Raw genomic sequence first — 14,105 nt, forward strand, 5'->3', positions numbered from 1 at the left:
TGCGCCACCACCAGAGTGACCCCCAGGTCAGCCAATCGAGACGCGGCACCTCGAGCAAGGCCCGCCCCCTGGTGGTCCTCAGGTTCCTTCCCGCTCACACCGGAGTCACTTCCGAAGAGAGAACCGCCATGAAGAGAGTAGGGGGTGCCGCCCACCTCTGCACCGACAGCCGCCCCGAGTCCCAGCAGCAAGACGGCAACCACGCACCCAGCTTCTCCAGCCACAGCTCATGCCGCCGTCGTCAGCGGCGCCGACATGACAAGGCGCTGCATGCCCGCTAGGCCAGGTTTCCCCTCATCCCCAGCCCCGGGGTCGTCGCCCCCGCGCTGCCATCTGAGACCCGGTAGTACCGCCCCTGCTGCAGCGGGAAAAAGAACAGAGAGTCCTGGGGACAGGTACCGTGCAGAGGGCTTGAGAAGGGGCCGGGTCGCGGGGGCACGGGGAGAAGGGAGGACTGCGGACGGCTGCTCTTCAGTTCCCGCCATCCTCAGCGAGCTCAGGCCTTGATGTTCTGCGGCCTGCAAGCCCTTGCCCCGCCTCCGCGCGGGGGCTTCTGGGAGTTGGAGTCTCCTTTTCTGTAGTTGGGGTGTTGCTTTTGGTCTAGTGGCTATGGAGAGCTCGCCTTAGGTAGAAGGTTATTTTTATTCTTTCGAGAGCTTGACCTGGGACCCTCCCTCCTCGATGCATCTATTTAGATCGTTCTGATGCTGGTGGTTTCTACACTGTGAGTGAAATTATGTAAGAGGTGATAAGGAAAACCCACTAATTACTCTATATAGTACAGTGTACACGGTCATTCATACTAAAACCATTTTTGGAATGCGCCTGTTTTCCCTGTGAGTAACTTTCTGCCTCTCCAAGAGACCTTTTCCTTTTTCATTTTATTTTCTTCTTCTTCTTTTTTTTTTTTTTGTAAAGATTTTCTGGGAGCTATGTAATGATGGAGAATTTCATCAAATGACATCCTTTAACAATAAAACATGTTTAAATTATCTACGAACTTGGTACTGTCTTTTTTATTTTAATTATTAAAAGTGGTAACACGTTTAAAAGTAGATTTATGCGTTAATATTGTGGCACAGACTCGCAGTCCTTTATCTTAATTCAGAAAGCTATGAAAAGCAAACGTTTTCATTAAGTTGCCTACCACAGCTTATTTAGCAGCTGAGCCAGGCTGGCCAGAAGTAATACGAGGTTGTGGATGGTCTTTATTCCACTGAGTGTCATAAGCTTTGCTGCAGAAATATTAGTATGTTTGACTTACAGGTTACACCAGACCCTGCTGGGGGCTGTACATAATACATTCAGGTTATTTCCTTCCCAAAATCCACAAGTCCCTAAACTTGCAGATAAAGGTTTGTGAGGCTGTCATAATTTTTAAAAACCAGTTATAGATAAGTAATGGGCATTTCTGTGCATTTGAACTTAGGAAGCAATTATTTTTCCCTCTAGAAAGTTTCATTTATGGTTACATGGTTTACCCAAAGCCATTTTTGTTGTTGTTGTCTTTCTGGTGTATTGAAGAGGAATATTAGGGTTAATACTTGAGGAAAGAGATGCGGTGTTGTATTTAACAAAGAGATATTAGTATATCTTGATTTGAATTAGCTGCTTCTGGGTTCTTTTGCACCTTGCTAACTACCAATAATAGGACATCATTTGCCTCCCCTTTGCAGACTCTAGCATTTCTTCCTTTCTACTTGGTGGTAGAGTTAATTTACCTAATGTAAGTTACTTCTTGTAAAGAAATGCATGTATTCTCCTTTACCCTGTCACTTGCTGTCATTTGGAGTCATTTAGGGTTCTATCAGCATACCTGTAGAATCTAGGTAAACCAGGAAAGATGTACATTGCTCTTCTGATGTGACCAGTAAAGTGTACAAACTAGAAAAGGAGATCAGCCTTGGGTTTGGATTGCTTAGGCTTTTCATGGAATGCTCCATTCTCAGAAGAGACATGTTTAGAGACACTGGTAGCTTACTGCTTACTCGCTTTCAGCAAAATGGATACATTTCAGTAAATTATTTTATTTACTCAGTTTTTCTCTACATATAACATCTCCCCTTTCACAGCTGACAACTCAACATGCATTAACAAATCAGAGTGTAGGTTCTGGTAATAATCATGCCTGTGTTAGGGCACAGTAACCCATAAAATTTATTAAACCAATTTGTTTTTTTTTTTGTTTTGTTTTGTTTTGTTTTAACTTTTATATCAACATTTTTTCATTTTACTTGGGTAGTCTGCTGCTTTTTAAAGATTTCTTAAGAGGTTTTTTTTTGTAATATTTTTATTTTTATTTTATGTGTATGAGTGTTTTGGCTGCATGTATGTCTGCAGCATGTGTGTGCCTGGTGCCTGAGACCAGAAGAGGGCATCACATCTCCTGGAACTGGAGTTAGACATTGTGAACAGCCAAGTCGACTTCACTGCAAGAGCAGCAAGTGCTCTTAAACACGGGGCCTCTCCTCAGCCCCCCACTCGTCTTGTAGTTTTCTTTTTCTTTTCTTGTGTGTAGTGTCCCCCCTGAGACAAGGTCTCACTATGTAGCCCTGACTGGCCAAGAATTCACTACATAGACCAGCCCAGTCTCAAACTCACACAGATCCACCTGCCTCTGTCTCCTGAGTGCTGGGATTAAAGATGTGTGCCACTGCTCCTAGCTAATCTTAAGGAATCTTAGATAAAAAAAACATTTGAAACCCAAGTTGTGGCTCATTTTAGTTTTTGCTGTTACTTAGTTTAGCATCTTAGAAACATAGAGATACTGTGAGACTCATAAATGATCCCTTCTGCTTTTGCCATGCACCTTCCTTTCAACCACCTCCCCAGATCAACCTGATTGTTCATCTTCCCATCTGTCACTCTCCTCCTGTTGCAAGAGTCTGTTAAGGGTTCCAGTCACCATTGCTCATCAGGTTTCTATTTGAATCACTGCCAGTCACTGGAGATAACAACAAACAGAATCAGAGACTTCTCCCCAAGGTCTTCTACCCTAGCATGTAGATGTGAGCATTCCCAAACTAAACAACACTCATCAGTTCCCTAGATTCACACTTTAGTTTTGCCATTTAGTACTCGAGATTTCATTGTCTCAGTTGTATTTATAAACTTAGAGAAAATTGGTTATATTTTCAACTTTCTTGTGGCTTAGCAAAGCATGATTAACATTGTCAGAACTTAGTTAAATCGGATAGTGGAATCCAGCCTGTATTATATAAATCTAATGTTCACCACCTAATCTAAGATATTGAGGTTTTAATACTTGCTTTTGTGATGTCATATTAGTTGTGCTTTTATTTTCAGGAAACAGTCAATCATAGATTTCTTCAAGCCAGCTTCAAAACCAGGTATGCATATTAAAATATTTTTGATCGGTTGTTTTAGAGGTGAAGAGGGCCTCCAGAATTTGATTATACTGTTCAGAATTGAAAATTATACAGTTAGAATGAAGATGTGTAAACATTAAGCCATCTGTTCTACATTCTTAACAATTAAAATAACATACAGTTGATAGTGCTGATTTTTTTTTTTCTTTCTTTTTTTCTAAGACAGAGTTTCTCTGTGTAACCCTGGCTGTCCTGGAACTCACTCTGTAGACCTGGCTGGCCTCAAACTCAGAAATCTGCCTGCCTCTGCCTCTGAATGTTTATTTTACTCTCTAGCACAGTAGCTCACAAATATAGCCACAGGGAGGTTAGATGATGTAGTAGGAGGGAGTCATGAATGTAAACTTCATAAAAGGTAAACAAACCCATTTCTTAATTTCTCTCTCTTCCAAAATGTATTTTATTACCCAAATATTAATTGGCTTGAATTCTTTAATAGCTTCAATATAGTTATAAATTGATAGTTAAATAGGAATAGAAACATTAATTTATTTTTAATAACATAAAATTTGTATGTGTTTTAATTGTGACTGTTTTAGACAAACATATGTTGGATTCTCCACAAAAATCAAACATCAAATATGGAGGAAATGGAGTATCCATCAGTGGGAGAGAGCAATTTGAAAGGAAATTATCTTCACCAAAAAAAACTAAACCCAAAAGAATGTCATCAGAAGAAAGTCCTATTTTAGAAGCTTTCATGAAAGGTGGTAAAGAGCACCACAAAGATCATGGTGTACATGAGTCACGGCGGCCTTGTATGTCAGTAGGCTCCAAATATTTACTCAAAGGATCAGGTATCTATCCTTCCTCTTATCGATTGCCCAAAGAGATGAAGACACGGAAGAAAAAACACCGGTCTCCAGAGAGAAGGAAGTCACTGTTCATTCATGAAAGTAACAGAGAGAAGAATGACAGAGATCGAGGCAAGACTAGTGAAGACTCCAGAAAGCAGGCCCCAGCCACAGGGGGTGACATCTTCAAGAACAGCTCCCGAAGTGTTAGTAGCAGAAGCAGCCTATCCCGGCACCACCCAGGAGAAAGCCCACTGGGAGCGAGGTTCAAGTTGTCATTAGCTTCTTACTGCCGAGAACGAGAACAGAAGAAGTTGAGAAAGGAACAAATGGAGCAGAGAATCAACTCGGAAAATTCTTTCTCAGAAACAAGCAATCTTTCCTTAAAATCCTCTAGTGTAGGGAAAAAATGCAAACCAAGGCATGAACACAGTAAACAGAATGATGCTATCCCTGGAAAGAGTAATCTTTCAAATCTGGTATGTACAAGAATTACTGGGTTAATTTTACCACTACCGTACCATGGTTAGATCCTAAGTCTAAAGATATTATTAATCCATAACATTTAAGGAAATACGGGTGCACAGTTTGGGCTGACACTGGTTTCATTAGGTTTCCTCCAACTACCCTTCATTGAATTCAGTAAATTTCTTTACCTTAATTTTTTCAGACCAGGATCAAAGATCTTTTCTAATGGAAAATAGACATTCTTTCAGGCAAGTAGAGTCATTTTTTTAAAGTTAAGTTTTCCAAAAAGAGGTACTTAAAGAATGGCAAATATAAAAGAACAGGAAATAACTTAGAGCAGTGGTTCTTAAAATGTCCTCAGAGCAGCAGGAGCATCTGCAGCACTTGGGAATTTGTCCAAAATACAGTCCCTGCCTAGTGAGAAACAGTGGAGTTGGAGCCCAGCAGTCTTTGGTTGTAAGTCCTCTAGATAACTGATGCACTCCAAAAGTTCAAGAATCACTGTTCCAGATATATATAAATCTTTGACTTATTTATTTTATTTGAACTTGTATGTAGAGGTGTCCTTAGAGGCCAAAAAAAGCCATCAGATCTCCTGGAGTTGGAGTTACAGATGGTTGTGAGCTGCCTGATGTTGGTGCTAAGAACTCAAGTTCTCCAAGAGCACAAGAACTCTTAACTGCTGAGCTGTTTCTCCAGCCCATATATAAACCTTAGATAATTGATTAGGTATGGGTCTTAGAAACATACCTGATGACGTAGTCCTATCTTTTTTCTTTTGAGAATACAGACTCAGATTAACATCAAAGCTTTTCCTCTTCCCTAGAAAGTCAGCTATGCTGGCCTACATAACCTAATCCTGTCTCAGAAACAAAAACAGTGTAGAACTGGGAATGTAGCTCTGTGGTGGAATGCCTGCCCATTGTGTGAGAAGCCCTGGTTGAGACCCCAACACTGCAAAGAAATGCAGTGTTGATAAGCTACTGTGAAAAATTCAAATCAGATAAACCAAAAATAACTAATGTTCTAGGAGTGAATAAAAAGAAACCTTGGCATTGTGTATTCCTAGAAGATATTTGTAAATTCAGAGGCCTCTTTGCAATAAGATTGTGCCTTTACTACTAATATTGCTAATGATCAATAGACATAATATTTGGTCCATAGAAAAATAGTCTTCAATTATTATATTAGTTTTTGAGTTATGAAATTACTGTTAGCTTATAAAACATGGACTTTATTTTGTGATTTTTATTTTTATTTTACATATTTTATGATACAGATGGCTGTGTGTGTGTTTCCCTAGTGCTAGGTATTGCATTCGGGCCTTGTGTGTCTAGATGAGCACTGTACCGCTGAGCTACATCTCCAGCCCATATTCTTCATTTTAAGATATTTAAAGTTTTTTTTTTGTTTGTTTGTTTGTTGGTTTAAAAACTACCTCTGAATATAGGTATTTGCTTTATTGGTCTAGAAGTCTATTCAAATGTAAGTTCATATTCTTTACTTCCTCATAGGAAAATGGACATCTCTCAAGAAAAAGATCATCTTCAGACTCATGGGAACTTTCAGGTAGGTAGCATGAGACTTAAACATATAGTTTCTAAGTAAGTTTGCATCTTCTTTTCACACTTTAAAATAAATTTATTCAAATATTTAGTTCCCTTCCTAGAATTAAATGTCTCAGATAATAAGAGTTTGATAAAATTAATATTTCTAAAGACTAATATTTAGAGCTAGGTATAGTGGCACACGTCTTTAATCCCAAGTACTCAAGAGGCTGAGACAGGAGGATCTCGAGTTTGAAGTCAGCCTGAACTATATTGAGTAATACCTGATCTCGAAAAAAACGTGCTTGAATTTATTCTGCAAAATCTGTTGTCTTGATTTCTCTTTGCCTTCTTCAAAGGAATTCCTAATAGTGTTTTAACAGCGTTCTTTATATTGGTATTGAGTGTTTTCACTTCTGAATCCTTGGCTACATCAAGAAACATCATTTTGATGTTAGGCATGATGATACGTACATACCTGTGATTCCAGCACTCAGACTGAGAGAAGAGGATACAAGTTTGGGACTGGCTTGGGCTACAGTGGGATGCTATCCCAGAACAAATGAGCAGCAGCATACTCTTGTATTCTTTTTAAAGATTTATTTATTTATTATACATAGTGTTCTGTCTGCATGTGTCCTTGCAGGCCAGAAGAGGGCACCAGATCTCATTACAGGTGGTCGTGAGCCACCATGTGGTTGCTGGGAATTGAACTCAGGACCTCTGGAAGAGCAGTCAGTGCCATCTCTCCAGCCCCTACTCTTGTATTCTTGGTGTCCTATTAAAAAATGCTTTGTATGAAGTTAAAACAAGATCCAAATATTCCAAATACAAAGATGTCTTTCTAATGTAACATCTCAAGGACATCTACAAGATATTAATTAATACTTTAATTAATTAATACTTTAATTTCTGTTGATTGAGAAGATACATCACAAATAGCTACTGTTAACTCAGGAATTCTTTTGTTTGTTTATTTGTTTTTGTTTTGTTTTAGTTTTTGGTTTTTTTGAGACATGGTCTCTCTCTATAACCTTGGCTGTCCTGGAACCCTATGTAGACCAGGCTGGCCTCGGACTCACAGAGATGCACCTGCCTCTGCCTCTCCAGTTCTGGGATGAAAGGCGTGTGCCACCACAACCACCTAACTCAGGAATTCTTTTAAGTATCTCTTCTTAACAGTAGAAAAATTAGAACATGAAAATTTAAAGACTGAAGGTGGGCCCAATAGAACCTGCTTAGTGCCGGTCAGGGGTTGGGGAGCATGCATGTGTTAAATCTCTTCCTGCAGAAAGACTTGAAGCAACTTGAGATGACACCATGTATACAAAGATTTAAAGTAGGGATCCAGAATTACAGTATTAAAAACTTTAACACTGCAAAAACTTATTACTGAGAAAATGAAAGGCCTGTAGAAATAATTTTACTCATCTAGTGTGTCAGCTTTTTCTGCTATAACTTCAAACTTTGAAAAATGAACTATATGGATTCTTCCTACATTCAGGAAGATATAGTTAACAGAGAAATAGCTTACATTTATTGAAAACTTACTGTGTTCCTTGTGTCATTGTATGTGATATTAAAAATGGAGCTGTACATGGTAATTCATGCCTATAATCACAGCACCTAGAATGTTGAAGCAGTTTACTTCAAGTTTTAGGCTGCATAGCAAGGCCCTGTCTCAGAAAACCAAAACAAGGGGCTAGAGAGACGCTTACTTGATAAAGTGCTTGTTGCCCAAGGACCACAGTTCAGATCCCCAGTGTCTGTGTATAAAAGCATGACATGCAGTGTTCACCTATAATCCCAGTGCTGGGAGGCAGGAGGATCCCTGGGGCTTGCCAGCCAGCTAGTTCTGCTGAATTGAGGAGCTCCAGGTCCAGTGACAGACCTTGTCTTAAAAAAGAAAGTTAAGATTGATGGAGGACACCCAGTGTTGACCTGTGAGAGCCTCCACATACTTGGGCATATACATGCATACACATCCACAGAAAGACTTGTGCTTGAGTGCATGCATAGTTTGCATATGCAGACATATACACATACAATGCAAATGGTAAGTCTGCTATTACACTCAAGTGTGATAATTATACACACACACACACACACACACTATACTATTATTGGTTGCTACAAGTTTAAGAATTTTTTAAATGTTGGTAGAGTGGACATATAGAGTTGGCCTTCCAAAAGCCGCCTTTTGGCTGCATCCTGTAGTCAAATTTAATCAGTCCTGGTACATTTTATAGTTTAATGACTAGTCTCCTTAATTAATCAACATTGGACATCTTTTTCTTTTTTTCTTTGACATTTTACAAGCTCAACCCATTTCTTATCTAAATATTTTATTTAATAAATAATCAAAGTACTGTGAAACAAACATACAACCTATAGACTAAGAAGTACAAAAAGATGGGGGCTGGAGAGATGTTTCAGTGGTTAAGAGCACTGACTGCTCTTCCAGAGGTCCTGAGTTCAATTCCCAGCAACCACATGGTGGCTCACAACCACTTGCAATTAGATCTGGTGCCCTCTTCTGGCCTGCAAGGACACATGCAGACAGAACACTGTATACGTAATAAATAAATAAATAAACCTTAAAAAAAATGTTTTTTAAAAAAGAAGTACAAAAAGAACTGAAAAATTTTCAATTTCTCTACTTCCTAGAAAGTTTAGAAAAGAGTGCTTCAGATTTGGGGAAGGCAGCTCCCTGGGTCTGCTATATAGTCTTGCAAACATAGAAACTTGAGTCTGGATCTCCAGCACCATGTAAAAGCTGGGGTCAATGAGACAGTCCTGTGATCAGGGCACCAAGAAAGATGTCCAAGAGCCCACTGGTGAGCCAGTCTAGTCAAAATGATGATCTCCAGCTTCAGGAAGACTGCCTTAGAAACAAGGTAGATACTGGTAGGTACTGGTCCACCTCTGCTTCCACATGGACGGACACACACACACACACACACACACACACACACACACACACACACACACACACACACACACACAAAGGTGGAGCCTACCTAGACTGTCAAGCAGTTCAGTCCCCTCTCAATTCTAGATACTGTATAGTCTAGGCTGGCCTCAAATTCAAGATCTTTCTGCATTGCTTCCAGAGTATTTTGCTCATAGGCAGAAATAGTAGAAATTCTTAGTAATCTGACTTGTCCTAAACTATTTTTATAAACAATTTTCGTTTGTTTCTAGATACTTCTGACCAAATCAAGTCGTTGTCATTTCTATCTGTATATTAATGATCTGGCTTCCTAGTATACGGGAACAAAATCCAGCTCTGTAGTTATTATCTTTGTAATATCATACTTAAGATAATCTGCTTAACTCAATCTTGTCTTGAGTCATTTGATTTCTCTTCCTGCATTGTTTTTGTTGTTGTTTTGTTTTCTAGACAGGGTTTCTCTGTATAGTCCTGGATGTCCTGGAACATGCTCTGTAGCCCAGGCTGGCCTCAAATTTACAGAGATCCGCCTGTCTCTGCCTCCTGAGTGCTGGGATTAAAGGTGTGCACCACCAACACTGGGCAAATATATAGTTATTAAAGTGTTTCTAGTTAGTGAACACAGGCATCTATAACAAAGTACCCAAGCTAGGGTAGCTTAAAACAACAGAAATTATTACCTCATAGTTCTAGAAAGTTGAAGTCTGAAATGAGTCCATTGGTAAGGCCCTCCCTCTGATTGCTACTCTAGGGAGACTACTTCTTTACACCTTCAGCTTCTGGTGTTTGTTTGCGATCTTCAGCAGTCCTGGATTTTAACGACGTCTCTCAGTTGCATGGTATCTTGTGTCCTCCTCTGGCATACCTTGTTTTAGTTTGGGTTTGTCGGTGAAGACCCTGTTCCCAGTTAAGTTCTCAGTCTGTAGTGATGATGGTCAGTAGTTGACCATATCTGGGGAGACACAGCACGGCGTTTCAACCCGTAACAGCTGAAAACTAGAAGGACATACGAGTTGGTGGTAATCACTAGGTGGAAATACTTGGATGCATCTATTTATTGGTTTAGTGTTTGTTTTGGTGTTTTGTTTTTGTTTTGTTTTATTGAGACAGGGTTTTCCAATTCCCCCACCCCATTCTAGCCCAGACTGGCCTTTTATATTCATGATCCTCTTGCCTCAGACTCCTGACTGCTGTGATTATAGGGATGCACCACAATGCAAGGTAGAATTTATTTCTTGCTTTTTTTTTTTTTTTTTTTTTTTTTTTGAGACAGGGGGGTCTCTGTGTAACTTTGGCTGTCCTGGAACTCTATGTAGACCAAGCTGACTTCAAACTCACAGAGATCCCCCTTGCCTCTGCCTCCCAAGTGCTGGGATTAAAGATGGTGTACCACAACACCCAGTCAAGTTTATTTTTAAATAAATTATTTATCTACCTTTTAGTCCTGTAGTTGCTTATAATCTAAAACCACCACACCTTTAGATGTAGAAGTATTTCATTCTAGAACCAGGTGGGTGGGACTTGAAAAGAATATCCACTTCAAGCAGAAGTAGTCTAGAATCCCTCATTAGTGCCAATATACAGGGTCTTATGTTTTAGGGAGTGGTACCTTTGGTAAGATAGTAACTTAATAGACTAGCAGTAAACATGAGCATGTGTTGTTAGCTCTAAATCTTCGCTGCCAGATCTCTTTCTTCATTACATATATATAGTGAATAATGTCGGCCTAAACTTAGAGTTTAAACATTTCATCAGTGTTCTGTGAATAAGCTTGAGCCAGACAGAACAGTATACTTTTCACTGATGTGACAAAAATTAATTTTAGGCTCTAAGCAGAATAAACTCTTGGAGAAAAGAAAAAGGAACTCTGTGGACTCAGATCTGAAAAGCACAAAAGAATCTATCATACCAAAAGCAAAAGAGTCCTTCCTAGAGAAGCGTCCAGACACATCACATCAGAGAGAAAAGTTTATAAGACACATTGCACTGAAGACACCAGGTGGCGTTCTGCGCTTGGAAGATATAGCCAAGGAACCTGATGATGAAAGAGATCGTTCTTCTGCAGACTTGGCACCTTCAAATTCTGGCCACCATTCTTCCAGGAATAGTGACCAAGTCCACGCAGCAAGTACCAAAGAGACTAAAACACAGAAGCCCCACTTCCCTTTACCTCAGGAAAAATCTGCAATTAAAAGAGCTAGCAACCTTCAGAAAAGTAAACCGGCTGGCTCTGTGACATCAAAGGAGACAAAACTACCTTTACTTTCCCATGTTCCAAGTGCTGTTTCCTCTCGAGTACCATTAAATGCTAAAAATTGCACTCTTCCAGTTCCTAAAAAAGATAAAGAGCGTTCCTCCTCTAAAGAACGTTCTGGGCATTCTGCAGAATCCTCCAAACACAAGGAACACAAAGCAAAGACTATGAAGGCTGTTTCTAATGAATCTTCAGGGAAAAGTTCTGGGGGATCTTTGCATTCAGAGTACAGCCCTCCTACAGAGTCTCCCCCAGCTGCCTTGGAAGTTGTGCCGCGTGTCCCGAGCCCTGCAGCACCTTCAGATAAAGAGAGTTCAGGAAATTCCAATGCAGGTAGCAGTGCACTGAAAAGGAAATTCAGGGGTGATTTTGATAGTGATGAAGAAAGTTTAGGTTACAACTTAGAGAGTGATGAGGAAGAGGAAACATTAAAATCACTGGAAGAGATAATGGCTATGAACTTCAACCAGACTCCTACAGCTTCAGGAAAGCCTCCTGCCTTTTCCAAGGGGCTTAGATCCCAGTCATCAGACTACATAGTAAGTAGTTCTGTGGTAATTTGTCTTCACTTGATGGGGAAAAGATGGATTAATTAAAGAAGATAGATTGTTGACTTACTTTAAAATTCAGTGTTTACTACTACATCTCATCATTAGACTGACATGGGTGTGAATTTCTCTTTTGGTAAATGAGTTCCCCATATCTTCAATTTTATTATTGTAAATCAGTGGTCTCCAAAATTTTTTGATCACATGTACTTTTTTTATTGAAAGGAAACTTTTAAGCATGTTCCCCAATATATATGTACCTCATAGATTCTATATATGTACCACTATAATACTGTGTACTTTTGAAATAAAGTATATACAAAAGCAGAATTTAGAAGAAAAAAGAAAAATTAAGTATTTTCCTGTGGCAGTTACGTAGACGTTACTGTAGATTAAGTTCTACTGGAGTTTCTATAGAAGTTCCATATAAATAGAAGTTCTATTATTTTCTTCCTGCACCCCAATGGATCACCTTGCACACCCCCTGCTTTGGAGACCACTGCTGTAAATGAAGGTAGAGTGTAGAAATGTTGTTAATTGTGGTGTGCAATTTTATTTATAAAGTGCTTCATTCTATCTTGGGAGTAAACTGTATTAATTTTAAGGTTTCTGTAAAGTTTGGTGGGGAAGGTATAGTAATCCATGATAACACCTAAAACTTAGTGGTAGTTTGATTTCACTGAAGTAGAATGCAGAAGAAAATATAGGGATGCCACAGAGCCCTTGGGTGTTGCATTCAGATCCTGAGGTTAGCAGGGTGTTACAGGCAGTGTCCCTCCTAATGGATGTTGGAATCCAATTGCCTGCAGTATAGAATACTAGATTTAAAGCATGATGGTGAAATTTTTCCTTTAAGAAGGGTATCATCCAGACCCAGGATACTGACAGAAAATAGTCATTAGTACTCTGAATAACTTAATATCCCAGTTCTTCTACTAAGATGAGTTATAAAGTATTTTTTAAACTTTCTTTTTGTTTTAGGAATATGCTCAGAGTGGAACTTATACAAATACTTTAGAGCGTCTTGTAAAGGAGATGGAAGACACACAAAGGTTGGTTAAAATCTGTTAAATTTAACAAACTGCTTTGCCTATGTGGTTGGCTTTTAATTTAACTTAGAATGATAAATTAGTATATATGGGGCTGAGGATTTAGCTCAGGTAAAAGGATTGCCAAGCAATTGCAAAGCCCTGACTTTAGTCTCCAGCACCATAAATCCCAAGGGAACTAAAAATTAACATGCGTTTTGTAGGAGTACCATTATTACAGTTCTCTTGTCAACTGTTGTAGAAATAAGATGTACTCTCTTATTAGTGAGATATCAAAAGATATAGGTTTTACAGTATACTTTGTATTGCATTATTATAAATTCCTTTTTGCTTGTTATAACAGTATCTTAACTGATATCCTTGATGAAAAGCATGGATAGAACTTATTTTTATTGTGTGCACAGTTCATGCATGAGAGTGCTAGTGCGTGTTTGCTGTAGCATGCATGTGAAGCTCTGAGGACAGCCTTGGTGTCAGTCCCCACCTTCCATCGTGTTGACGCAGTCTCCTCAGTGCTGTGTATGCCGGGCCACCTGACCCATGAGCTTCAGGGAGTCTCCTGGCTCTACCTCCTGTCTCCCTGTAGGAGCACTGGGATTACAGACACTTATGCTATGCATCCATTGCCCTTTTTTTTGAGATAAGAGTCTCACTATGTAGCCATGGCTGGCCTCAAATTCACAGACTTCTGCCTGCTGGCTTCTGGGTTTAAAAGTGTGCACTACCACACCTGGCATACACATCCAGCTTTTATGTGGGTTTTGAGAATTGAAACTTGGGTCCTGAGGCTTGTGCAGTGAGGGCTTTTCTCCGAGCCATCACCACAGCCCTAGATTTTATTTTGAACAGTTCAGTTTAGGTTAGTACACTAACATCCATGTAGCCATCATCACCACCACCTAGCTCCAGAACATTCTTCATCTTCTCAAACGAAACTCCACACCAGTTACCATTGTGCTCTTCCTCCCTGCCTTAGACAAACCACCATTTTAATTTTTCTTCCCGTTTCTATGAAGCTGACTACTCTGGATATGTCAAGTGAGATCATTTAGTAGTTTATTTGTTAGATCAGAGGGATTATACGTAGCATAATGTCTTGTTTG

At 39.5% G+C, this 14,105-nt stretch overlaps 1 protein-coding gene across 3 annotated transcripts in view; it reads left to right on the forward strand.

Annotated features, from left to right (window-relative positions):
• The window catches only part of Slf2 (SMC5/6 complex localization factor 2), a 74,912-nt gene that overhangs the window by 21,747 nt on the left and 39,060 nt on the right, over positions 1-14,105 (forward strand). For 2 of the 3 annotated variants that reach the window (XM_076563177.1, XM_076563176.1), the window contains 5 exons: positions 3,307-3,350; positions 3,929-4,662; positions 6,166-6,220; positions 10,977-11,944; positions 12,935-13,005. In XM_076563177.1, the coding sequence (XP_076419292.1) occupies positions 3,937-4,662; positions 6,166-6,220; positions 10,977-11,944; positions 12,935-13,005 (1,820 nt within the window). In that variant the 5' untranslated portion in view covers positions 3,307-3,350; positions 3,929-3,936. Of the gene's footprint in view, positions 1-73; positions 396-3,306; positions 3,351-3,928; positions 4,663-6,165; positions 6,221-10,976; positions 11,945-12,934; positions 13,006-14,105 lie in introns of those variants that run through there. The other variant, XM_006988172.4, reaches the window with a different exon arrangement.

The sequence above is a fragment of the Peromyscus maniculatus genome, chromosome 1, assembly GCF_049852395.1.
Source record: "Peromyscus maniculatus bairdii isolate BWxNUB_F1_BW_parent chromosome 1, HU_Pman_BW_mat_3.1, whole genome shotgun sequence".
In the NCBI taxonomy this organism is placed as follows: domain Eukaryota; kingdom Metazoa; phylum Chordata; class Mammalia; order Rodentia; family Cricetidae; genus Peromyscus; species Peromyscus maniculatus.